At 50.5% G+C, this 25,087-nt stretch overlaps 3 protein-coding genes across 3 annotated transcripts; 1 reads left to right on the top strand and 2 right to left on the bottom strand.

The window, feature by feature from the left end:
* Nucleotides 1–11,656: 11,656 nt before the first annotated feature.
* Nucleotides 11,657–12,094, bottom strand: PV07_10559 (uncharacterized protein; the record flags this gene model as incomplete). Its single annotated transcript, XM_016397897.1, has 1 exon — nt 11,657–12,094. One exon carries the CDS (start codon nt 12,092–12,094, stop codon nt 11,657–11,659), a length of 438 nt encoding a protein of 145 aa, XP_016245088.1.
* Nucleotides 12,095–16,412: 4,318 nt separating this feature from the next.
* PV07_10558 (uncharacterized protein) lies at nt 16,413–16,634 on the bottom strand (the record flags this gene model as incomplete). Its single annotated transcript, XM_016397896.1, has 1 exon — nt 16,413–16,634. The coding sequence occupies one exon, from the start codon at nt 16,632–16,634 to the stop codon at nt 16,413–16,415; it is 222 nt and encodes a 73-aa protein (XP_016245087.1).
* A 4,983-nt stretch (nt 16,635–21,617) lies between these two features.
* PV07_10557 (uncharacterized protein) lies at nt 21,618–24,506 on the top strand (the record flags this gene model as incomplete). Its single annotated transcript, XM_016397895.1, has 6 exons — nt 21,618–21,731; nt 21,982–22,191; nt 22,241–22,329; nt 22,417–23,363; nt 23,424–23,910; nt 23,966–24,506. 6 exons carry the CDS (start codon nt 21,618–21,620, stop codon nt 24,504–24,506), a joined length of 2,388 nt encoding a protein of 795 aa, XP_016245086.1.
* Nucleotides 24,507–25,087: the final 581 nt, after the last annotated feature.

Here is a 25,087-nt window from a genome sequence, read left to right as displayed (position 1 = left end):
CCTGCCAAAAACTTCCAAGAGAAACTTCTCTGCGGCATCCAGGTCAAGTACCAAGTGAGTCGGATGTAACATCCGCACGATTCTGTAGTTGTAAACCATCTTTGCGATTGTCGTGGAGAGAAACGAGAGGACAGAAGGCAACCCTCTATATGGAGTTGCCTCAAAAGTTAATTTCCGCCTTCGACCTTCGACCTTCCACCTTCCACCTTCCGCCTGCTCCTACTTTGCGTTTACTGGAGCATTGAAAGGGAAGGTCGAGCTTGGCAAATATCAATTTCTAATGTGAAGACCAGAAAAAACAACTTGTAAGTTTTATGAATATCAGATTCACTGCCTTACTCGGCAGATTGCGAGTCTATGAGATTTACTCTTTAATTGTAACGAGCATCTTTCCAACGTTCTCGCCACTTAGTAGGGCAACAAGGGCCCGGGGAAGGGACTCCAGACCCACCATTTCTGTCTCCAGAGGCACGAGCTCGCCAGACCGTATCCATTTCTGAAGCTGATCCAACGCTTCTGGCCACTTATCCTTGAACAACATAGGTGTATAACCTTCAAGTCGCAACCCATTTAGGTGGATTGGTGTCAAATCCGTCATCCAAGCATACTTCTCATCGTTATATGTCGATATTTGTCCGCACTCGACAATCCGCGCCGGACGCTTCATCTGTTTCATGATTGTTTGCGAGAGTTCACCACCCACGCAGTCAAAGTAAACGTCGAGTTTACCTGAAGTTGCGGCGGAAAGCTGCTCGACAAAATCATCTGCGCGGTAGTTTAGGGCAGCGTCAAACGCCAACTTCTGGATGAGCACATCCTGCTTGGCTCGAGAGCTTGTCAAGCCAATGACTTTTGCACCTTTGATTTTAGCGATTGCTCCTGCAACCGACCCCACGGCACCTGCAGCGGTCGAGATGACAATGGTCTCCCCTTTTTGAAGTTTCCCGACTTCGACAATACCGAAATATGCAGTGAGACCAGTGATTCCTAGTACACTGAGTGCATAAGATGGCTTGGCGATCTGCAGCTCCACGGATCTCACAAATGGGCTGGGCTTTCCATCCCAGATCACATAGTCGGACCATTCAAACATGCCTTCGAGCAGCTGTCCAGCCTTGAATTCTGGATGGCGCGACTCAACCACTCGTGCCAAGGCAAAGCCATTTATCGGTTGTCCTGGGACATTTGAAGCCAGCAACGCAAAATGTGATTTCCCTGTAATGCGAGTTCTTTGTACTGGGTCGACAGAGAAAGCGATGGGCCGGAGGAGAACTTGTCCGTCTGCAAGCTGAGGAAGCTCGGTCTCACTAATTTTGAATGCATCCAAGGTAACTGTGTCACCAATGGGGACGACGTGCTTCAATATGACCGAATTGGTAGATTTTGGCATCGTGGGACAGTTGACGTGGAGGTGGTTTGTCAAGAGGAGATTCAAGAGACTGGAAAATATGTATTCACCCAAAGCGTATGCAGAAGAGTTGGGTTACTACTTAACAAAGAAGGAAGCCCACGGGATTCGTTGTGAGACGGGAAGGCTTCTCGTACCAAGTTGGTATGATAGCAAATGAGAGGGATTAGATAAATAACTAGTCCAATGATTTGAGTCGTGTCCAACTTCAGTTGAACTACGGCCGGACCAAATAGAGAGAACTTGACAATCTAGATGTGCTGTAATTTTAGCGGAAGGCGGAAGGAGACATCTCTGTTTAGCAGATTCGCAAGCAGCCTCGAGTCCAACAATTCTTGAGCCCGTGGTAGTAGGTAAAGTTACCCGTAGAAACAATTCATTTTTCTTCCTCGTATTCATAATTCTGCGGCCAGCTCTGCCCGTGGTGGTCCGGATACACAAAAGTGCCTTGACCGTTCGTCCGCCGTTACGGCGCGAACGACTTCGGACAGAATCAAGAACACTTTGCTAGTGCAACTGGCTGACAAGCTGCCACTTTATCTCCGATCATCGTTTGGCACAGATCACTCGAGAGGGTGAATGACCTAAGGATAAAGTGGTGGGGAGGATAACATTTGCACCCTTGAGGGGAAAAGAGACGTTGACTCGGGTGTGTCCACTTACCTGCAGGGCTCGGCAGAGAAAGATGCGGTGCTACCGGGAGCTTGCATTCCAATACGGGGAGCCACGCGACCGCATTCAGAAAGTAAACAGCAGTTTACTCGCTACTGAGATTTCCGCTCCTGCCGCAGTCAGTGAAGATAGGCATCTCCATAGTTGTACCTGATCTGCACTGGCGTCACATGTCGAGCTCTCTGCCTTGCGGTTTGCCATATAACAGCAAGAGTGCGCTGCATCACGTTGCAAAGTCAAAAAGCATTTCAGGTTGTGCATAAGACGGAGGTTACATATTCATCTGATTTCAAGACTTCTTTAAACCCTTCACAGTGCCCTGCAGACTCGCCATGTCCAGAGTTTGGTTTGTGACAGGCAGCTCCCGAGGTCTTGGGAGAGCCCTTGTCGAATATGCTTTGTCCAAGGGCGACTCGGTCGTCGCGACTGCACGCAACAAAGACGTTCTGAGCGACGTGCTCAAGAAATATGGAAATTCGAAGGTTCTCCTCTACAGCCTGGATGTGGTCAACTACGAATCTGCTGTGGCGGCCGTCCATGCCGCGGTGAACAAGTTCGAGCGCATCGATATTCTCGTCAACAATGCTGGCTACGCCAATCCTGCCTCGTTCGAAGATAGCACTCTCGAAAGCTTCAATGAACAAATAGATGTCAATTTCAACGGCGTCGTCAACGTCACCAAAGCCATCCTTCCGATCCTGCGGCAGCAGGGCTCCGGTTATATTTTCAATGTCTCGTCGCTAGGTAGCCGTCTTGGTACCCCAGGCCTGTCTGCATACCAAGCCGCAAAATGGGCGGTCAGTGGTTTCTCGAGTGTCCTGGCTTCTGAGCTGGGTCCCTTGAACATCAAAGTCACGTCTTTGGAGCCTGGTGGGATCCGAACAGACTGGGCAGGCTCATCAATGACTATCCCCCCGATCAGCGATGCCTACCAAGATACCGTTGGAGCCCTGTGCAAGCTGATCCGTGACAACAACGGTAAAGAACCGTCTCTCCCCGAGAAATTCGGGCCCATCCTCGAGAAATTGTACGCGACACCGAAACCGCCAGTTCGCCTCTTGATTGGCACAGACGCTGTACAGTATGGCGCTCATGTTGACGATGTTCAGAGGAAGTCCGATGAAGAGTGGAAAGAGCTGGGCCTCTCGTCTGTCTAAAGGCATAGTACATGTTGAGCTGTTGTTCAATTGAGATTGGATCGAAGTCGCAGCCTCGCACCTGCCTATCTCGGGAGATTTAGACAGGTAAACGAAAAAATTGATAGCAGCTAGAGCATCGCTCTTTCCACGTAAATCTCGGTCCAATCACGAGCAAATCGCATCCGCAGAGTTACTGCACTAACAGCTCAGCTGGAACTTTTTGGCGGAACGCGTAGAGCCCACGAGAAAGCGGGAATAGCAAATCGAGATACGTTCCGCCGCTAGCCACCTTCGCAGAATATTTGCTCTGGTGGTGCAAAAGGAGGTCAAGCACAGGGTAAGAGAAAGCTATCCACTCCTGCCTGTTCACTTGAGTTGCGCAGCAGGGTCAAGCTGGCGATCAACATACGTTTTCTCCATTATTTATGTTAGCATTTACGGCCCAAGCTACAAAACATAAGCGAGGACAAGCTTCGGTGGAAAGATGCGAGTTGAGCTCTACCATTAGTGGACGATGGACTAATTAGACTAAGACTAACTAGACGGTGGATGGAAGGTCCTGACACTCTGTTCAAGAGCACCTATCACTCGGCAACACTTCGCTTCGGTTATAATTCTAGCCATCTTTGCTTGTCGCGTTTCCACTCTTGTGTTCACTCAGTATCTTCGACCGTACATGGTGAATCAAATCTGTCTACATTGGCCCACCTCTGACCATCTCCACATTACTTTCTGTCACGATGAACGGACTTCGCTGTCTCCGCGTTCTGATGGCTGGTGGTGCCACTGGAATTGGGGCGACAACGGCAAGACTGCTGGCAGAGCAAGGGGCGAAAGTCGTCATCGGCGACATCAATATCAATGGTGCACAGGCGCTAGCCGACCAGATTCGCTCGGCAGGTGGCACTGCTCACACGGCGGAGTTCGATTTTGCTGAAGAAAGCTCTGTGAAGCAACTCGTGGACGGTGCGGCAGACACACTGGGCGGCCTGGATTGTTTGATTAACATGGGAGCCGATCTACGGCCAGAGGTCCTGGGCCGAGATCGCGGGGTGGACTCGATGGAAGTGGGCGTTTGGCGACGGACCTTGGAGGTGAACCTCATCGGCTCTGCCCTTTCGACAAGATACGCAATCCCTCATTTCCTCAAGGGAGGCAAGGGCAACATCGTGTACATCTCATCTGCTGCGGTATTCAGCGGGCAACCTCTATATCCTGCATATTCAGCTTCGAAAGCAGGTGTTGAGGTGCTGACCAGGCATGTGGCAAACACCTGGGGACCTCAAAAGATTCGGGCCAACACCGTCTCATTTGGAATGATCGCCACCGAACCTGGCAAGAGAGCAGCCGCCAATGAGCCTACTATCCAGGAGTTGATCAGCGGTCTCCCTCTTCAGCGCATGGGAGAACCACGTGAACCAGCTTCTTTGATCATGTATCTTCTCTCTGAGGATGCGGCTTTTGTGACAGGTCAGGTTTGGCAGGTGAACGGTGGACAGCTATTGAGGGCTTAAGATTCCGGGCTACTTGATGCGAAAAGCTCAAGCTATAGTAGATCAAGAACATGTATATAATACACAGCTGCCTCGTGCATGCTGAGCACTTTATTGCTTTGCAGACCGCGAGAGCTGAATGCTTCCGCCGCACTCAGCCAATGAGAAGCGCTCGGCTTCCACCTTTTCCAGTGAAGTAGAGCTACACCATTGGGTCTTCAAGTACCTGTTGGCTTCCAATATTCTTCAAACTACTAGTGCTCTGGCGCTGATAATATTGAGTCAATTCATAATCAAAAGATTGTCTTTGTCTAGTGAAATATTTTGCAACCTCTCCTAATACCTCTTCGCATCACTCTGAGTCCCACCCATCTTCCAGGCTGCTTCCAGATATTGAGAAAGACCTGCAGCGCTCGTCATACCATGTCTCAAGAGAAGCTCATTCGGGTTTCATTCATGGTCAAACGCAAACCTGGCGTTTCGGAAGAAGAATTCCACAAATATTGGGCGAACAATCACGGCCCTCTCGTCCAAGATACGCTTGTCCGCTACGGGATCGTGAGATACAACCAGGTAAGATGTCTCAATTTCATTGGATATCAAAGGCTGTAACATACACATCTAGTTTCACGTCACTCCTGAGTACAAGGCTTTGGGGGAATACTTTGGGGGCTCGTCACCATACGATGGGATTGCGGACTTCCTGGTTCGAAGGTAAAGCAGAAGCCTCGTGAAGTCCCTGAAATACTACTGACTTGTGAACAGATTTGAAGACCTGGCATCTTTTTTTGCCGACCCTATCTATATGGAGACTTTTCGCCCAGACGAGGCGAAATTTGTTGACACGAGCAGTGTGGTGTACAGCGTTGGTGTTGACTACCCGATCGTGGACGACAACAAGGCAGTAAAACGAGATGGGAAAAGCGTGTTCTAAGTATGCACAATACAGTTTGTGATCCTGCACGTGGATAAAGTACTTCAACTGTTCTTTAAACCCGAAGTTGACGAAGTTCAGAGATTGGACGTGAACTGCATTTCCTTTAACAGCATTGCCACCAGCTCCAACAGCTTTTGGGAAAACGATAAACCCCGGCTTGTACTTTACATGGCCTCGGAGGAGATGTGCAAATGTGACACCCCTACGCCAGACAATCAAGATTGGATCAACGGTCAGATACTAGTACTGGTCTGCTTGCTCACAGAGTTCGCGGATTCTGTTCAAGTTCGGTGGCGTGATGACCCTCCCTTCTCGCTGACGTACTATCTCTAGCACTATATTCATATGACTAGTAAAAGGTGGTCATCTTGTCTTCTCAGAGGCCTTCTCTTATTTGTGATGGTTGCGATTGGAGCTATTTGGGGCTGACTGATCGGTATACTCTGGATGTTCTATTTGAATCGGGTACCTTCGCATGCCTAGTGAGGTGAGGATTCACCGGCGGGATACCAAGTGGTTTCTTACTCACCACAAGTCCACAGTAAGACTGGTGAATCCTTCTCAATAAGAACGGAGGGAGTTGGAAGGACGGTTCATCCGTCGGTGAGGTGTGTGAACCACGAAGTTCAGGTATTTGGGCCGGTACGAATGAAGTGGCGCCGCGAGCTGCTCACCAAATCATACAGGAATTCGGTTCTTGGCTTGGAGATGATTTGAGGTTGCGTGCCAGTGGTCCAGCCGAACTTCAACAGCCAAAGAAGTGCTGCGTAGATGGAGGATTGTCTACTATCGCACCTTCTCTAGAATAGTTTGGGAGCAGTCTAATTGGTGCAAGTAGACCCGCTCCCATAGCTGCCCCTACTATTCAACCAATCAGCGGCTTTGCTTCAATTTCGCTACTGTTCGTGCAGCAAATCAGAGCTTACCTAGCGCGGGCTATAGACGTGATTTGGTTGGTGGACGTAACCCGTATCCTGCAAGCGCACTATCGTGCAGCTTACTCCGAGATCTCGATCAAAGATTTTTGGAAACCAATAGAAATACTGGGATGGTAGAATAGACTCTCCGACACTTTCCTCAATCCGGCCTTTCCGCCTTTCCGCCTTTCCACGACTTCCACGATTTCCACGCTCTCCGCACACTGCGGAGTTTCATTTTCCACTACTATTCTGCCATTCGTCCTTCGTATTATCTCCTTAGTCTGGGACGATCTAGGCTGGACAGTACAACTGCGGGGAAAATCTGGGACTGCAAGGCTCTCGTGTTCGGTGTCGAGGTAAAAGCTAGTGCCTTCGTTTTCAATTCCCACCGTCTCTTAGACTCACAGTCTCAGAGTCTCAGCGAAGACACTGAAGCCACTGAAGCCACTGAAGCATCTTTCAGCTCATCATGGAAGAATTCAAGAATAAGGACGATCAAACCGTCGCAAGCAATCACTTCGAACTGTCCAACCGCGACTCCGACAGCGAACTTCAAAATGTTGCAAACGAAAAACAGCTACATGGCTTCATGGCCACAACGGACACCGTCCCCCCAGGGTATTATCGCAGTACCTACTTCCTTGGCAGTCTCTTTGCCATCGGTATGGGCTTGGGAGCAGGTGTCGCCGGCTTTGGCTTGGCCGCACCCATTCTGAGCGTCATCGACGCTGACATCGGACCAAGTCCCTACTTGACCTGGGTCTCGATTGCCTACACTCTGTGCACTGCCGTCGGTTCTACCCTGATCGGTAGGCTCTCGGATATATTCGGTCGTCGATACTACTTCATTGGAGGCACTGTCTTGGCTCTCCTCGGTAGCATCGTGTCCGCCACAGCTCAGTCCATCAACACACTCATTGGCGGTACAATATTGATTGGACTGGGTGCCTGTACCCAAATCAATTTCTGCTACATCACGGCAGAGCTGGTACCCATGGGCGCACGCTTCTGGGTGGTCTCAATGCTCTACTTCTTCTGCGTTCCTGGCTCAGGATTTGGCCCCGCCATTGCCGAGGCGTTTGTCACGCGCTACCCCGGTGTCAGCTGGAGGGGTTGTTACTACCTCCTCATCTGCATGAACGCCGTCGCCTTGCTTTGCTGGATCTTATTCTACTGGCCACCAGAATTTTCTAACAAACATGCCGGAAAGCGCAGAATCGATTTTGTCAAAGAGCTTGACTATGTGGGGATTTTGCTCTACACAGCTGGCCTCACGTTGTTCCTCATGGGCTTGTCGATGGGAGGAGACGCTGTTTTTCCCTGGAAATCTCGTCAGACCCTGTCGACTCTTCTTGTTGGAGCCGCATGCCTGATTGCGCTGGGCTTCTGGGTCTGGCTCGCGAAGCCAAAACAACCACTTATTCCGAAGCATCTTCTGACGAACCGAGGATACGTGGCCGCCTCAATTTCCATCGGTATCGGGTCAGCATCATACTACGCGTTCGCCATTGTGTGGCCAATGATGGTCTCGGTCCTTTACAACCACGGAGATCCCATGTACGGTGGCTACCTCTCGTGCATCGTTGGCTCCTGCACACTCTTGGGGCAGATTTGTGGCGGTATCTTGGCCAGGCCGATTGGCAAGGTTAAGTATCAGATGACAGTCTGCTTCTTCTGCGGCGGTGTATTGCTTGCATGTAAGTTGCTGCGACCAGCCATTAGTAGAGCAATGGGCTAATGTAAATCTCTAGCCATGGCAACCTGCACGCCAGAAACAAAGAACCGCGCAATAGCTCTGCTGATTTCGGCTTGCTTCTTCTTTGGATGGACAGAATCGGTTGTCCAAACACTGGTGACAATTTCAATTCACGACCAACAGGAGATTGGCACCGCCGGAGGTATCGCTGCCTCGATGCGCTCTGCCATTGCCACCTCCACTGCTACGATCTACACCGTTACCCTCAGCTCGCGTTCTCGCACGACAATCGGGACACGAGTACCCAGCGCCGCGATTGCAGCAGGACTCCCAGCCTCGTCTGTACCAGCCCTTATGGAAGCATTCGCCAGTGGGAGCAAGCAAGCATTTGCTCAAGTACCCGGACTTACGTCGGCCATCTTGGCTACAGCAACGACGGCATACAAGAATGCAAGTGCAAGTGCGTACAGCACCGTTTTTCTTGCTACCATTTCATTCAGCGCCCTTGGAGTGCTTCTGAGCTTCCTTCTGATCAATGTTGACGACCGCATGACCAACGAGATTACCACGACATTGGGTCACAAGAAGGGTGAACTTGTACCCATCATCGACACGCGCAAAGAATTGCCGGAGGTAGATGAGAAATAGAGCGTGTTCCTTGGTGTGTTGCATTAGAAAGGAGTCTTCATGTACCTAGGTAATATTCACAGAGGACCATTCAAATACACACTCTTGAGATCACGTGGAAGCGTAACGTTCTCGCGAAATGGAAATGAAATCACGATTATGCTTTAGACCACCTTCCAAATCTTTTCTGCAGCCTGTACAAATCTTGTCTCGATGATCCACACAGTGCAGACTTGAACCCCCCAACGCGACAGCCTCGTTGGCAGAATTAATGTTACCATGCCAGGATACCCGGGAAGTTTACGGGTACTGGCAGAGGGCAGCGACCCCGTAGTGTTGCGCCTGCGGAGAGAAGAGGGGTGATAAAATGGTTCCTCCGGAGTACCCCGAAATAATCCCCAGGCAGCTGCTGGATAATGCTTGCCGATGCCTGGAGCCTCGGGTCAACTCAAGCTCCGGTTTACGCCTTTCCGAATCTGAAGCGAGGCCTGCTTCATGTGTATATCAAACGTTGTTACAGTACTGTAATAAGACCACTTTTCTCGTTTTCACCTCGACCAAAGTTCGCCAGCATAGCCGTATGAGCTCTGGACTGGTTTCAATACTTCTTTGTCGCCAAAATCCACGGAGTGAGACCTATCAATCATCGCGCTCCAAACAGCAACTTTCACCATGGGGTTATTTGACGGACAAATTGCTTTTGTCACTGGTGGTGCCTCAGGCATCGGCTTTGCCACAGCCAAAATCTTGATTGAAGGAGGAGCCAAAGTTGCCATAGGGGACATCAATGCATCTTTAATAGCCTCCTCAGCGAAAGAGCTTGGGAACGGCACGATCGGTGTCAAGGTGGATGTCTCAGACCCTGCTTCCGTCGAGGCCGCAATCAAATCCGTGGAGGATGCCTTTGGCGGCCTGGACTTGGCTGTGAATGCAGCCGGGATTGTGGGTGGCATCGGTTCCATCATCGACATCGAACCCGCAGCGACCTCGAAAGTACTGGCGGTGAATCTCGGCGGGGTCATATTCTGCATGAAATACGAAATGATGGCGATGAAAAAAAGAACCGCCCAAGGCCGCAAATGTGCGATTGTGAACATTGCCAGTACTGCTGGAGTACGCCCTCACGCGTTCCTAGCACACTATTCGGCAGCCAAGGCAGGAGTTATCGAGGCCACCAAGGTCGCCGCTGTTGAAGTTGGGCCAGATCATATCCGGGTGAACTGCATTTCGCCTGGACACACCGCAACACCCATCTTGCCGAAAAATATGGACCGCGACTTTATTGCAAGCATACTACCCACGAGGCGGTTCGGAACAGCAAGAGACATTGCGGAGGCATCTGCCTTCCTTCTTTCGGATGCGGCTGATCAGATCACGGGCATAAATCTCCCTGTCGATGGTGGTCTGCTGGCGGATAATCCGATGCCTCTCAAACCAGAGTAAATAGGTCGTGCCGGTCAATGGCGGGGGCAAGTTCTACACTTTCAGATTCTCGCGTCGACTCTCGCTCTTCACGTCTCACTGCTTTCCAGTTTCTCTATAGTGAAAGACGTCTATGAGATCAAGATGTTTAACCACTAATCCTCTGGTGTTCCTGCCTGAACCCATTCATAGCAAGCTCTCCATGTCCATCAACACGTGCTCCAGCCGTTGTCCACAGGTAGAATAACACCATTAATGTTGCATGATTGTTCTGTTGAAAGGAATAGTATGGCATTTGCCATGTCATCTGTTGTTGTGGTTGTGGAACCGTCGGGCGTCTGGTTCAGGCGTTGAAACGGCCTGTGGCAGGAAGATCAGATTTCCTATTCTCATGTATAAAAAGCCAGTGCAAGGACGACGAGCATACGCAATGATTTCCAAGCTCTCCTGGTCCAGATTCTCTTTCTGGATTGAGGACTTGATGTTGGTCGCTGTGTGACTGGCCGGACCGCCAAGAGATGTAATGACTGTTCGCGCTAGTCTTCGGCCGAATGCCTGTTGCTAGCGTCGAGACCCCTTTGTTAATTACTAGAAGGTATATAGTCAGACGGGCCCCAGGACCCTGCAGAATTCATCATGTTCCTCCATTGATATCACGACCAGGGTGCTAAGGCTTTCAGGGGCTAGATATATATAGGCACGCGGGTTACAGACCACCTTTCGAAGCTCTACAGCTTCGGAATCGCTATCGTTCTACGCCTATAGATAGTTAATATACTTATTAGATAGCTTGCTGGCGAGCCATTCCTGACAATTGAGTCACAGCTGTCACGAACACCTTCACGTGAAACTGAGAGAGACCCTGAGTTAGCCAGTACTGACTCAGCACGGTTTTCGCATGTATATAGCAACGGGCACAGCTCACCTGTCAACCTTGAAGCCTTCTTCAAGCGTTGACATCGGTATCTATAGGCTAGTTATCTATCATCTATTGATCCCAAGTATCGCATTCACCCTTCAGTTAGATCGTTGGTCTGATAGTCGCCACTCCTGTAGGTCCAGGTCAGAAAAAAGGTATACTTGCGCAAAGTGGGTTGGATATTTCCAAACCGCCCGGACAAATAGCGTCACAACGAATGCCTTCGTGACGATAGCGAAAGGCTGCATTTTAGGTCATGCCGATCTGAAGTTTGGAAAACGGTCAGCATCTGTTCTACCACGATTTTGCTCATATAAATCTCGCCGTAAAGAGTGTCCGCAGGTGGTCCATAAAGAAGTACTTACAACGGCATGTTTACTGGCGGTATAGGCAATGCCTGCTACTGCTCCACTGATACCAGCTTCACTGGCAACGTTCATAATTCGGCCCGACTTTTGTTCGAGCATTCCTCCAGTAGTCAAAGTAGCTCTCATCAGTCTCATGGGTACTGTTGTATTGACACTCATCACTACTCTCCCAAGTCGTATCCTTGAGGTTATGGATAGCCTCAAATGCGTCCATGATGCCGGCGACGTTGGCAAGAACATCAACCTTCCTCCCGGTCTTTGACACACAAGCCGCCGCTGACTCATCGCAGGCGCCAGGAGCGGTCAAATCAGCTCTGTGGAAGTGGAAATTTGCAGAGATCTCTTCTGAAAGAGGAGATGGATCGGGAAAGGGGGAGATGTTGATGCCAAAAACTGTCGCCCCAGCTTCAAGGTAGAGCCTCGTTGTAGTGAGTCCGATGCCTGATGCACACCCAGTCACAATGGCGACTTGGCCCTCGAGCTGCCAAACCATTTTCGTAAGCGGCTGATTCCTAGATTGAGTCTGGTGGGATTCCACTGATGAGGATAGAAGAAAATGTATTCCGCCACTCAGATACGATATGTGTGGCTGTTGAATAGCTCCTTCGTGGCTCGACACAATATTTCATAAATTATGCATACCGTAGTATTCAAATCCACGTCTGGATAACAATGGAGATAAGGACGACCATGGACTCCTTTTCGCACACAATGAGCGGTTCTTGCCTGAGCGTAGCTCTCCTCATGCATATGACAATGCATGGGCAAAGCCAAAAGCTCTGCGTGGGGCATGCCACAAACCGGTACCTGATCACTCCTTGGGCGGTGCCATAGGCACTTGAATTCCGCCAACAACATGAACCTTACCCAAGTACTTCTTTCACTATGCGTCTTTGAATTTGAAATAAGGTAAACCAATAAGAGTGAGGTTCCACAGCCGCTATAGTGAGAGCAGGAGGTGACTTTGATATCGGCTAATGAAAAGTGGATGAATCACGAAGGTGCATCACTCCACCACATGCCTTCTGTTAATTCTGAAGTCGAACCAAATCACCCTTATGCAGTCATGCCGCCGTCGATTGTATGGACTGCCCCGGTTGTGTATGTGGATTCATCGCTCAGCAAATACGCAATCAACGTCGCAACTTCCATTGGCGTTCCCAACCTTTGTATTGGGGCGCGGGGCTTGTCACTGCCGGGCATGTTTACCTCCTGAGCTGCAGTAATCATCTGCGTGTCGATGGTCCCGCTGGATTAGTAGGTAGATTAGCAGTGAATATTCTGAAGTCTAGAAGAAGAGGACGCACGGGGCGACTGCGTTCACCCTCACATTGCGGTGACCATTTTCCGCCGCAGCAATCCTGGTCAAGCCGATGACAGCATGTTTGCTGGTGCCGTAAGCCAACAGATTGGCAATCCCGATCTTGCCTGCCACACTGGTGGCATTGACAATTGACCCTCCATCTTCGATGCTCCTGATTTGAGCACGCTGACATGCCATGACCCCTCTCACATTGATGGCCATCACGAAATCGAAGTCTTCGTCTGATACTTCGTGAGCGGCCTTCAAGCCCATCTCCTTCCCGAGAGTTCCTGCTAGGTTGACGGCTCCCGACAGTTTTCCGAAGTGTTTGACAGTCGATGCAATCCAGTCGTCAACTTGCTCGGAACTTGTGACGTTCACTCTAGTTGTCATGACATCCGTTTTATGCTTGGCGCGAATTGTTTCGGCCACTTCTTCCAAGGCCTTGAGGTCCATGTCAATCAAAGAGAGACTTGCTCCTCTGGACGCTAAGAGTTCAGCGGTGACTGATCCGATGCCTCCACCAGCGCCAGTGATGGCGATGACCTTGCCCGTTAGAGATGCCATCATGTACAAGGTGTGTCTGGGTCCAGAGCAATAAATTACGTCAAGAAGAAGTCCAACTTTTCGACAAAATTGAGGACAGATGGGACTCAAAAGATGGTAGAATGTTCTAATGCCACTTGTCGGTCAAAAGCCTGCACAAAGGTCGACTTGAACTTGCATAAGTACTTCGCGCAAGCCGAGTGTTTGTGGAAACGAATCAAGAATCGCGTACTTGGGGTCGCGAGCGTGCACAGCCGAAACTCTTCCCCACATACGCGATGACATGCTCACACGGCGCGGAACCGTTCCATTTGGGGGGCATTGTCGCACTTTGTTTTCCGGGCTGTCACTGTTGGAGTCTGTCATTGTCAAGGAATGCCTCCCGCCAGAGTCTGTCAGGTAATACACCAGGAAATACGCCAGGACATTCCGACGTGGAAGGGAAAATGGCAACACGAGTTGTGAAAGCCACTTGGAGTTGTTGTAGTCCCGGCCATGGGTTGATACTGTGCTTATTGTGCAGTCACTGCGCAAGAACTGATAAATCATAGATAAATGTCTAGATCAACTCCTAGGCTCCAGTGATCTACTTAGTATTCTTGTCACAAATCCAGATGGCGAATCCTATACCTCGAGCTTTGCTGAAATCCTGACCGCCTCTTCGTCTTCTGTGTAATCTGGTTGTCGGTCCTCCCCATCCACAATGCCCAAATACCAGGTAGGATCTCTACCATCCAGCTCTCGGACCGTGAATCCATTTCCCCAGAAGTAAAAACGATTCATGTTCTCATATTTGATCTCAAAATCCTCGTAGCGTGGTTGCATCGTCTCCATAAAGTGGGCTCTCGACGAAGGATATAGACGAGGAAGGCCGTCGATGGTGCCACCCTTATACCAACTGCGACATTTCTGGTTCCATACAGTTCTCTTCAAGAAGAGATCCGAGTGTTCCCGGAATTCAGCGGTAACGTCGGCCTTAGGTGCAATCGATCGTATATGCTCGATCTGGCATTTATCAATAATCTTAAGCATATACTCACACCCATGCTCAATCGCAGGTATAAGTGAACCGTTGGTAGCACTGTATGGCCCTAGAGAGACGAAGTAGTTTGGAAAGTCTGGGATCATAACTGATAAATATGAAACCGGATCTATTGCCCATTCTTCTCGTAAATCTTTTCCATTTGCAAGGACTGGAAATCGTGGAACGTAGGAAGTATCGAATCCTGTGGCGCAGATAATGATATCGACTTCATGATAGTTCTTGTCGCTATTAACGAAGCCGGTGGGGGTCACCTCCAGAAGGTCTTTCGTGTAGGTTATCACGTTTGGCTCCATAAGGGCTTCTAGGTATCCATTTCCAGGTGTTGGGCGACGGCATCCAGGTCCATACGTAGTGGGGATAATCTTTTCAATCAGGTCTGGCCGTTTATACAGTTTTTTCTCCATCTCCTTGCGTGAAAAGTCTTCTGCTATATGAGCGTCTTTCGTGTTGATAAAGTTGAAGTAAAATCGTAGTCCAAGCTCCGCCTCTACCATTTTAACATATCGAAGATGTTTAGTAGGGTCGGACGAGAATCTTTCCTTGACATCCTCTCCGTACTTGAAATTTAGACCATCCGGCCCGGCGTATCTGGACGCGAATCCTATACTAATCCAAATGGGAGACCGTATCCAGGTATAGAGCTGCTTGACGATTGGTTGGATATTCGCAACAATTTGGACGCCAGATGAACCAGCGCCTAAGACGGCTACTCGTTTCCCATCAAGATCGGTAGACTCGTCCCAAGCTGCGGAGTGGAGGAGCTTGCCTTTGAAGCTATGTAGCCCTTTAATTTCTGGCCATTTCCAATTGTTTAATAGACCACAAGCATTGACTAAAAAGTCGCCTTCATCTTTAAAGATATTGCCGTCAGGACCTTGGACTTGGACTTCCCATTTTGCGGTTTCGGAGTTCCAACTGGCATGGACAACCCTGTGTCGCAGCTTGATGTATTTTTGTAACCCGTGGGAGTCGACGACGGTTTTGAAGTAATTAAGGATCTCCTCGGCCGAGGAGTAATAGCGAGACCAGTTGGGATTCATAGCCCACTTGAATTGGTAGATATGAGCTGGAATATCGCAACCGCAGCCAGGATACTTGTTCTCCCACCATGTTCCCGCGACGTCGTCATTCTTCTCGTATATCTGTAAGTCAAGATTTGCCAATCTCTCCGAGAATTTTGCCATGCAGATGCCAGTCGCCCCGGCCCCGATTACGATGACGCGCTTGGGACGAGGAAGACCATGAGGCTTTTCCAGTATTGAATACCCTCGATCGTTCACAGTCACCCAGCCACAATCCCGCGCAGCGGCTTCAGAATCTGATCTGGGATTGTTCATTGGAAGGTTCGGGAGAGGAGCCATGGCTGTCTTTTCGTAAAGGTGTCGTATTCAGGTTCTGGTAGTTCTTCGACAGCTTCTTTCACAAGAGTCTGACCGTTCAGAGAATCGAAAGATCAAGGGGGAATGTACTTGTACCTTTCACTGGCCAGGATCTTCATGTCAATAGCGTTGAACACCATCGCTACTGTTGCGCGGCTCGTCATTCCAGCATTCAGATAATTATTCGGAAGAATGTACGGTGCCGAAGAACGGAAAACGCGATCGCCCATCGGCCCTAGATTTCCAGGTTTAGGCGGCACACCTGCCATTGCTCCGCCTAAGCAGCCCCCGCGCTCAGGTGAGTCTTTGTGGGCGCCCGCCTAAGCGGCCCAGCATGCACGTGATGTCTGCCCTAATTTTCGGGGGCCCTCGGGGCTCCTTGTGCTTGTAAGTTTTGCAACCGGTCATTAAAGCAGTGCTCAATTTAGGCTATTAAGCTTACTCTTCCCTCACCTAGATTTGCACCCTATTCCATCCTGGAACTAGCGGCATATGAACAAATTTCCTCCACGTCGTGTATCTGGCATTCTACATTTTACTATTGCTTCATCGACACCATATTGGAATCTTGAACTGGCTGTTGCGCCAACCAGGTGAGCTCCGGGATCTTACCCTCCTCCAGCATGGCCTCAATCAGACGTTCTTCGCGCGGTTGACTTTGCTCGAACACATCCAGAAGCTGTCCCCCGTCCCCAGTTTCCCCCAAAATGCTGTCCCAGTTCTCAGCCACGTCCTCTGGTGTCAGGTCAGGGTGAAACATCCCGCGACGCGTCTACCCTGCACAGAAAAAACTTCTCCAGTCACTCTAAAGTCCTATTGCAGAACAGGAAGAACGCCTACAGCGACTTGCTCAGCGCGGAGATTCTGCTGCATCCAGGTTCCCAGCTCTGAGCCCTCGAGGGTCTCCTCGACCATGCGCGTATAAGCCCACGGCATCAATGTGTTGCAAGTTATACCATGTTCGCCACCAGCTCCGGCGGGTCTGTATGCCCATCGTGATCACAGCCGCTTTGGCACTGGCATAGTCTGCCTCGTACCCATGAGGACCGCGCATCCATCCAATCCCATTAGCAGAGCTCGTCAACAGGATCCGGCCGTACCCTTGCTTCACCATGTGCGGCCCAAGCGGCACGGTTTAGCTGCAGAGGTCCGCGGACATTGACGCTGAAAAACCGCTCGAACCCATCTCCGGGCGTTTTTTGAACGAGTGTGTCGGCTGGGTTTCCTCCACCCGAGATCCTGGCGTTGTTATGACAATATCGATGCGGTTGAACATTTCGATTGTCCGTGCGTCTTCATCGACACCGACTCCTCCTGTTACAACAGCGGCGCGTCCGCCAACCTGCTTGATCTCACTTACAACAGCTTGGGTCTGTTCAACCTTGTCTGGCAGATCGTTAACAACGACCAAAGCGCCCCGTGATGCAAGCAACATGGCATGGGTACGGCCAATACCACTAGCTCCGCCAGTGATAATGGAAACTCAACCATCGAATCGAAGTTGCTTTCCCATCCTGAACCTCGTGGATTGTAGTAAATCTCAGAATTTGGAGCCTTCGATTGCCTTGGTGGTGATTGGGTTCTGCTCCATGAATGTCCTCAACACCTAACTAATCGATTATTGCTAGCAAAGGTTCAATTTAACGTTTGCTAGAAACTGGCGGTTAAAAGCTTCGCTCTCAAACCGCAACTTCGTTCCGTCGGGCCTCTGACCAGCCCAACACACAGCAACTCTGCTTCAGTGTCGAGCCATGGTTCCGGATCAAGCTGTAGTAGGCACATGGATAGGGCACATGCAGATCTTACCGCATTGCCGTTCTAACCGTACAATTCCACCTTGTCTATCGCCTCGATGTTGCAGATCCCTCTCACCACATTTGATTCCAAGGGTCCTACTAGTCCTGATTCTCCAGCTGATGCAGCAGAGTGTCCTTCCCCAGACTATGCCGTGTCTTTGCTTGATAATGGAGGTCAGGTGCGGCGGAACTCGCGAGCCGTTTTATTTCTTGCTGAAATGGTTGATGCAGGAAGATCAAGGGAGTTTCCTAATTCCGCCCCCATTGCAGGTATAATTTCGATCCACATTGCCCACCTGGTTCATCCATTCGAGTCTGATACATGTGGCAATGAGGACCAGCATCTTGAATCCGCTCCAGCTTACCGACTCAAAGGTCTTAGAACCAACTTCCTTGCTTAGCGACATGTCCAGCACCACGGAGCAGTTCGTTCGCCTTGAGAGCCTTAGCTCCAGGGGGCAGCGACACTTTCGAGCCTCGACGGTGCTCATTGTGGCACTCATGTGCTTCGGCTCTATCACATATGCCTACAACTTGGGCGTCATCGCCACTACACTTGGACAGCCCTCATTCTACTCGTACATGAAGTTGACAGACAAGAAGAATGAGTCGGCCATCATCGGTGCTACCACGTCCCTATTCTTCGCTGGTGGCTTCTTCGGATCCTTCTTCAGCTTCTGGGTCGGGGACCGCTGGGGTCGGAAGATCGTCATTCTGGTAGGCGCACTGATCGTCTGTGCCTCTGCTGCCCTAGCTGCTGGCTCGGTCAACATTGGCATGTTCATCGTCTTCCGCTTTTGGACGGGTTGGGGCGCAATCATGTTGTCCATCTCCGTCCCACTATGGATCCTGGAAACGGTGCCGCCTGAGGTTCGCGGTTCATTTACCCAGTTTCACGGAGTGGCTGTCAACCTTGGTCAGACTCTTGCGGGTTACGTAGGAGTGGGTTTCTTCTTACATGTCTCCAAATCAGGAACTGCGTGGCGCGGGCCACTGGCAATTGGCATTGTACCATGCATTCCCCTACTGGTGGCACTCTGGTGGCTCCCAGAATCACCTCGCTTTCTCCTAATGAAGGGACGCGACTCGGAGGCTCGCGAGATTGTGCGCAAATTCCACTCTAACGACAACGAGGCCGACGAACTCTTTATCAACGCCGAGATATCTCAGATGCAGACTCAGACGGAACTCAACAAGACTTTGTCTTCCTCATGGGTCGAAATGTTCCGGAGACCGTCGTACCGGAAACGAAGCTTGATGGCCATCTTCCTCACCTTCGCGCTTCAAGCCACGGGCGCCTCGATTATTGCTATCTACTCCACCGTCCTCTACTCGCAGCTGGGCTTTTCCTCCGAGAAACAGCTTCTTCTGCAGGCAGGGATGCAGCTGACCAACCTGCCATTCACCTTCAGCTGCGTGTTCTACACCGAGAAGTTCCGCCGTCCTACCCTCGTGGCCATGGGTATGATGATGCTTGCCATTATACTCTCCGCCTATACCGGGCTGACGTCGACTTACATTCACGTGAACAATGCGTCGGGCAAAATTGCTGCGGTGGCAATGATGTTCCTCTACGTGGCAACCTACTCTGGCACGGTCGAGGGGCCTTTCTACTATTACAGCTCAGAGTTCTTCCCTACTCATCTCCGCGCAAAGGGAATGTCGCTACAATCGTCGACGTTCATGTGGACAAGTATCCTCTGGGCGCAGTCAGGGGCAACGGCCATCGCCGACATCGGATGGCGGTTCTTCCTGATCTTCATCATCATGACTGTCATCTTCTCAGCCATCATCTATTTCTACTACCCTGACACCCGCGGGAAGAGCTTGGAAGAGATTGCGATACTGTTTGGCGACGAAGATCTGGCCACTCTCTCTCAGCAAGGAACTGGGATTGCGGTCACGGTCCAGAAGATTATCGGGAAAGGAGACGATCACGAACAGTCAATTGTTGAAGAACACTGTGAGGATAGGGAAGGGTGACGAAATGTCTAGCTACACTGATTTCCTCTCTATCACAATCCAAATCTCCCTCGTTTCGGTATCTAAGTGTGATGTTTATGAGCCAGGTCAAAATATGGCGATGGCATTCGGGGAGCTACCAACGCCTCCTGTTGTTTTTGTCAGAAAGATTGCAGTTCAGAATAATGTGACTCTCAGAAGATGACTGACCTTCAACGTTCGCCGGACTGCTGGTGAGGAAAAATGTGTATCTGTTGTGTTTCTTACACAGCTCAGCGAGTCGATCCAGATCCCACATTTCACCGATCGGAACACCCCAAAGTGGGAGCAAGAAATGGTGCAAGTGCTCTGGGTCGTCCATAGGCCAGGATTCAAAAGCTGGAGCATCGCTGGCAACAGCACTGAAATAGTTGTCGTGTAGCATCTCTATCGTTTCTCTCGAACGGTCCAGCCCTGCGAAGGTGATCTCCAGATAGCCTTTTGCTCCGAGCTCTTCTCGCCCCTTTTGATCCAGCATCTTGTAGGCATCAGACCAACCAGTGCGGACGATCAGGACATCGCCGTATTCGAACGTGACATTTTGGGCTTTGGCACAAGCTTTGAGTTCCTGCGCTGAGATGTGTCGATGATCGAAAGGATGGTAGGACTGTCCAGAGAAGGAGTAGAAGTCGAGCAAGACGCCTCGCCCAACTGGACCTTGCATCAGCAGGGTGACTGCTCGAAATGGTATATTGTGCTTACCAATTCCTTTCTTGGACCAGGCGTGGATGCCATTTTTGCTTGAGTTTGTTATTTGTTCTCGAGTGGTCTGAACACAAGTCAGGCATGATTTAGGTTTCGTGAATGAAGAGGGAGCCATACGTGATTGTACCAGATATAGCCTCCGCCGAGATCATGTCCAACCTGGAATCATTGTCAGTAAAGAGTGATCCGGGAGATCGAGGTTCGGCCTGTCTCATACATGGCGAAATCCATCCCACTGCGAACTGCTTTGCGTGTTCAAGGAATACAGATCGTCATAAGCTCTTGGATTCACTTGCTTGAGCGTGTGCTTGAAGGGTTCACGTCCAAAAAATGTAGGATAGGGTAACCCTGCGGGGAAACTGATGACGAGGAAATCAGCCAAAGAAGAGTGAGACGGTTTCGATGGAATTTGACTGACTTCAAGCCCGCAGATTCGCCAGTTTGGATCAGAGACGCAGCTTTGGCGATTCTCTTTGGCGTGAGGAGATTCAGTCGACCCAGCTGAACATTGCTGTTAGCAGTCTGGATGCAAGTTGGCTGCGAGATTGAGCTTGCCTCATCGTCCTTGCCCCAGAACCAAGCTGCATAATGGGGAGCGCCCTCGATGGCTGGCAACTCTTCTAGCTTTGGTAAACTGTTGGAATCTGGATCCCAGACAGTCATTTTGACTGAAACACAAGAAGGATGGTGTTAGACGCAAGAACAATTCGTGCCTCTCAGTGATACTGCTCACGCGATCGAGGAACTACATCAACGCTATGTCAAGGGCGAATGCCTGGCTATTTATTCATGATCTTTGACAGTCCCGAGGTACATATCCGAGTCAGTTCTGGACGAGCGCCATCTGCAAACAGTAAATTCCAGTATTGTTTACTGCCGTAGATAGAAAGGTAAATCGGGCGGAACTGTGGAATTTCTCCAACCGCGTTTGTTCCGCAGTCTCGACCATTGCTGAGCTCTTTTTCAGTAGCCGAGAGCCTGTCATGAGCCGATATGATAGACAATGTGATTTCAAGGTACCTGATACTGGCATGGGCTACATCATATAAGTGAGGCTGTCCAGGTCTAATGCGATTGCTCGCATTTGGTGGAAGCTATGACCTTTTCTAAACTTTTGTGCTTGTCCGTTCAACTCGGAGCATTTTGGAAAGGCAAGCTCTGGGGGCTCCATGGCGAAGCTTTCTTGTCGTAGCATTGGCATTTTGGATCAGGCAGCTGAGCAGGTCTTCCGTGCGGCAGTGATGTCTCTCGAACTTCCCAAACTGCGCCGTGGTCTCAAGTCTCATCCTTCCTCTCCACGTCTTTCGTGCAATGGGATGGCTAAGCTCGTGAAGCCTCTTTCCCCACAAGCCAGTGTGAATGCTCATCTTGCGTCACGCGGTACAGATAGGTACCTACTAGTTTCGATAGCAAGGCACCTGACCGAAGCACAGGAACCATGGCTTGTCCTTGACTTTTTTGAGTTCGAGAGAAAGAAAAGCTAGGGTGCTCGTGCTCTCCGGCTATCATTCCCCGAACAGTGGGGAACTGGGGACTACTAATCCCCATCTAGACGCGCGGTCTAGGCGTAAGCCCGATGGCAGCTTGCTAACTAACACTAGTTAGCTAGAGTCCCTACAGTACGAGTACCCCGCGGTCGTGGGGGAGGAACCCCAAGAAATTGCAGCATCCAAAGACTTCAACGTCCAAGAAAAGATTCAGCTCAGTTTTGCTGTAGCCACCATGGCATCTGCGAAGGGAGAGACTACCCATCAAGCTCCCGGGCGCACTCGAGCATCCGTCGCCTGCACGGGTTGCCGACAAAAGCGGATCAAGGTTTGTTCAAACGCCCAAGGTGTTGTAACACAAGGTCTCATTTGCGCAGTGCGTTACAACAGCGGGCAACAAAGTGTGCAACTACTGTCAAGACAATGGACTGGAATGTGTCTTCAAAAACGATGATGAACGAAAAAGGTATGCCAGTGGTACAGCCATGGGCACTCTCGCGCGCACTGCGCGAGTAGATGCACCAGAGGTCAGCAGCACACTGATTGCGGGTAGGCCAAGATCGAGGGTTTTCATCCGCACCCTCCTCGATCATATGGAGCTCCTGGAAAAATACTTGAAGGAGATTGACGGCGACGTACTCCCACAGCCTCGGTTCCCCGGTCCCCAACCTCAACCTCGTCAACCGATGCAGCCACAACAAGCACAGCTACAGCCCCAGAGCACGCAACCAGTGGAGGAAGCAGCTCAACAGGTTTTCAGATCCATGCCTGAGAAGAGTCCAGACTACAGCTTCGATGTGGCACAATTGACGTCTCAGGATTATGGTCTTGTTGAAGAAGCTCCGCTTGAGAACGAGTTACAGAGACACATGTCAGCTTCAAACAATACCTGCGCGAGCGATGCGGTTGCTCCACCTCCAGTATTCGACAGTCGTGTCGAAACTCTTCGCACAACAGCCGACGAAATGCATTCACTTTTGTTCGACGCACCGCCACTGACATATGATTCTGCCACGGGCCAGCTGCGCCATTGGACTCCCACTACGAGCTATCAACTTTACGCAGACCAACTTACTGGCTTCCAACGAATACCTCAAGGCTCATGGCACCTGAGACAACGACTACACCACATTATCAACGAGCTCGATCTAAAAACCCACGACCATCTAATGTCCTGTTTCTGGACTTACTACAACAGTACCATGCAACTGGTCGACCAGACAGCTTTCGAACGGGACAAGGATAGTGACAAACTTCATTATTCAGGGTTCTTGCACATCTGTTGCCTCGCGATAGGCTTCAGGTTTGCTGATAAATCCCGACCAGACATCAAAGCACTAGACCGGGGCGATAGACACAGTTCGTTGCAGATTAATGCCAGGCATTTTGTCGAGACGGAGCTCGAGAACTTGCGGGGCTTGACCACGATACAAGGACTGCTCATCCTGGGCGACCTTGAATACGCAGTCGGCAGGGACCGGCAAGGTTGGATGTATGCCAGTATGTTCTCTCTGATATCTTGCCTCCGCTAATAAAGAAGCACTGCTAATTCGGCGTCAGGCCTTGCTTGTCGCTTCGCCTTCGAATTAGGCTTGACGATGGATCATACAAAGTCAAATTTGCCGCGCTCAGAAATTGAACTACGATACCGTCTCTTACGGGCATGCGTGTTCTACGACAGGATCTGGGCAATATTCTCGGGACATCCTACTGTAATCAGGACTTCCCACCTGGCTTTGACCGGCCTACATCCTGTGTATTCTCCGACACCCGGATCCGCCCCCGGAAGCCCAGAGCAGACGTTCGAAAGTTCAGCAGACACAGCAGCATGGGATGCTCTCCTGAGGCTGATGGAATTGGCAGTCAAAGTGGTCGGTCACGTCGCTCAGGTGGTGACCACAGCAACTCGCGACCAGGATGCCGCCAAGCTTATGGCAGCTGCTTCACTGCACAGCGAACTCAATACCTGGCAGAGGCAGCTCCCTCCTCCTCTGAGGTGGAACACTGAGAATTTCTCGACCTCTTCGGGCATTTTCTTCTTCATGCAGTGAGTTGCCCACCCGGGGTATGTGTCAGAGTTTAGCTAATGGAGTGCAAAATAGCCAGCTGTTTCACAGCACGGTCATCCACTTGCACTGCTCCTTCGTTTCCACCACCAAATCTCAAGTATACCAGGGCTTGATGGGCGTCTCCCAAGTCGGACCCACCTTACATTTCGAGGCATTGTCACAAAGAATCTGCTTGGAAAATGCCGTCAGCATCGTCCAAATCATGGACGAGTGCTGCAAGAAGCTTGGAGTGCGCTCAGCCAGTGTATTCATCCCCCAGTCGACGTGTGTCGCGTTGACCACCCTCCTCGCGAATCTGTCCGATCATGAGAGCACTTCAGGCGCGACTGAGATACTCCGGCATGTTCGAACACTAATGAGCATGCTCAAGAGCATGGCCGAGTACTATCGAGTAGCGGAGGACATCTGCACTGTTGCGAATCATCTTCTACCGCCCGGGGTCGATAACTTGGCAGAGTCCCTCGCTGGCACCGAAGCCTTCCAAGGCATACCGTCGGCATCTTCTCTGGGATCTCACCCTTCAAGAAAGTCGGGCTCAGGGGCAGACCACGAAAGGCCCACATTTGCAGTATAAGATGTATGTGTAAATTAAACCTGGCTGTTGCAAACACGGTTTTGAACAACTTTTGCTTCCTCCTAACCAAGTGCATAGGCTGTAAGAGTTCGTCCAATTGGAGACGGTAGTCTTTCGTATAGAGCTAGTCGGCATGTCTGTCTCCGAATCGGCTAATGGACTCCTTGGTACACAGTGACGATATATCTACAGGCAGCTAGTCTAACAACGTGCCTTGCCTCTATCGAACGCACAGAATATTTCTTGCTAAGTACCTACCTAATGTCAGGCTTTACTGGTAATTTCCCCTATATCCCAACCAATTCCTCTCATCCGTCGTTCCTTCTTGGAATCACTCGCTCCAGCCATGTTGGTCCTGATCGCAGGCGTGACCGGAAGTTTCGGTCCTCATCTTATAAGATCTGCTTTGGCACGCAATCATCAAGTTCGTGGAGTTGGACGAAATCCAAAAAGCCTCCCACAGGACCTTCGAAACAAACTTGAGTCATTTGTTGAAATTGAGTCCTACGAGGACGCTGCGGGATTGCGACGAGCATGTCATGGCGTGGATGCAGTGATATGCGCACTGAGACCTCTTGCGA

The sequence above is a fragment of the Cladophialophora immunda genome (assembly GCF_000835495.1).
Source record: "Cladophialophora immunda strain CBS 83496 unplaced genomic scaffold supercont1.6, whole genome shotgun sequence".
NCBI classification, from domain to species: domain Eukaryota; kingdom Fungi; phylum Ascomycota; class Eurotiomycetes; order Chaetothyriales; family Herpotrichiellaceae; genus Cladophialophora; species Cladophialophora immunda.
The sequence above is the reverse complement of the archived record's forward strand: the minus strand, read 5'-3'. Positions and strand labels throughout refer to the sequence as shown.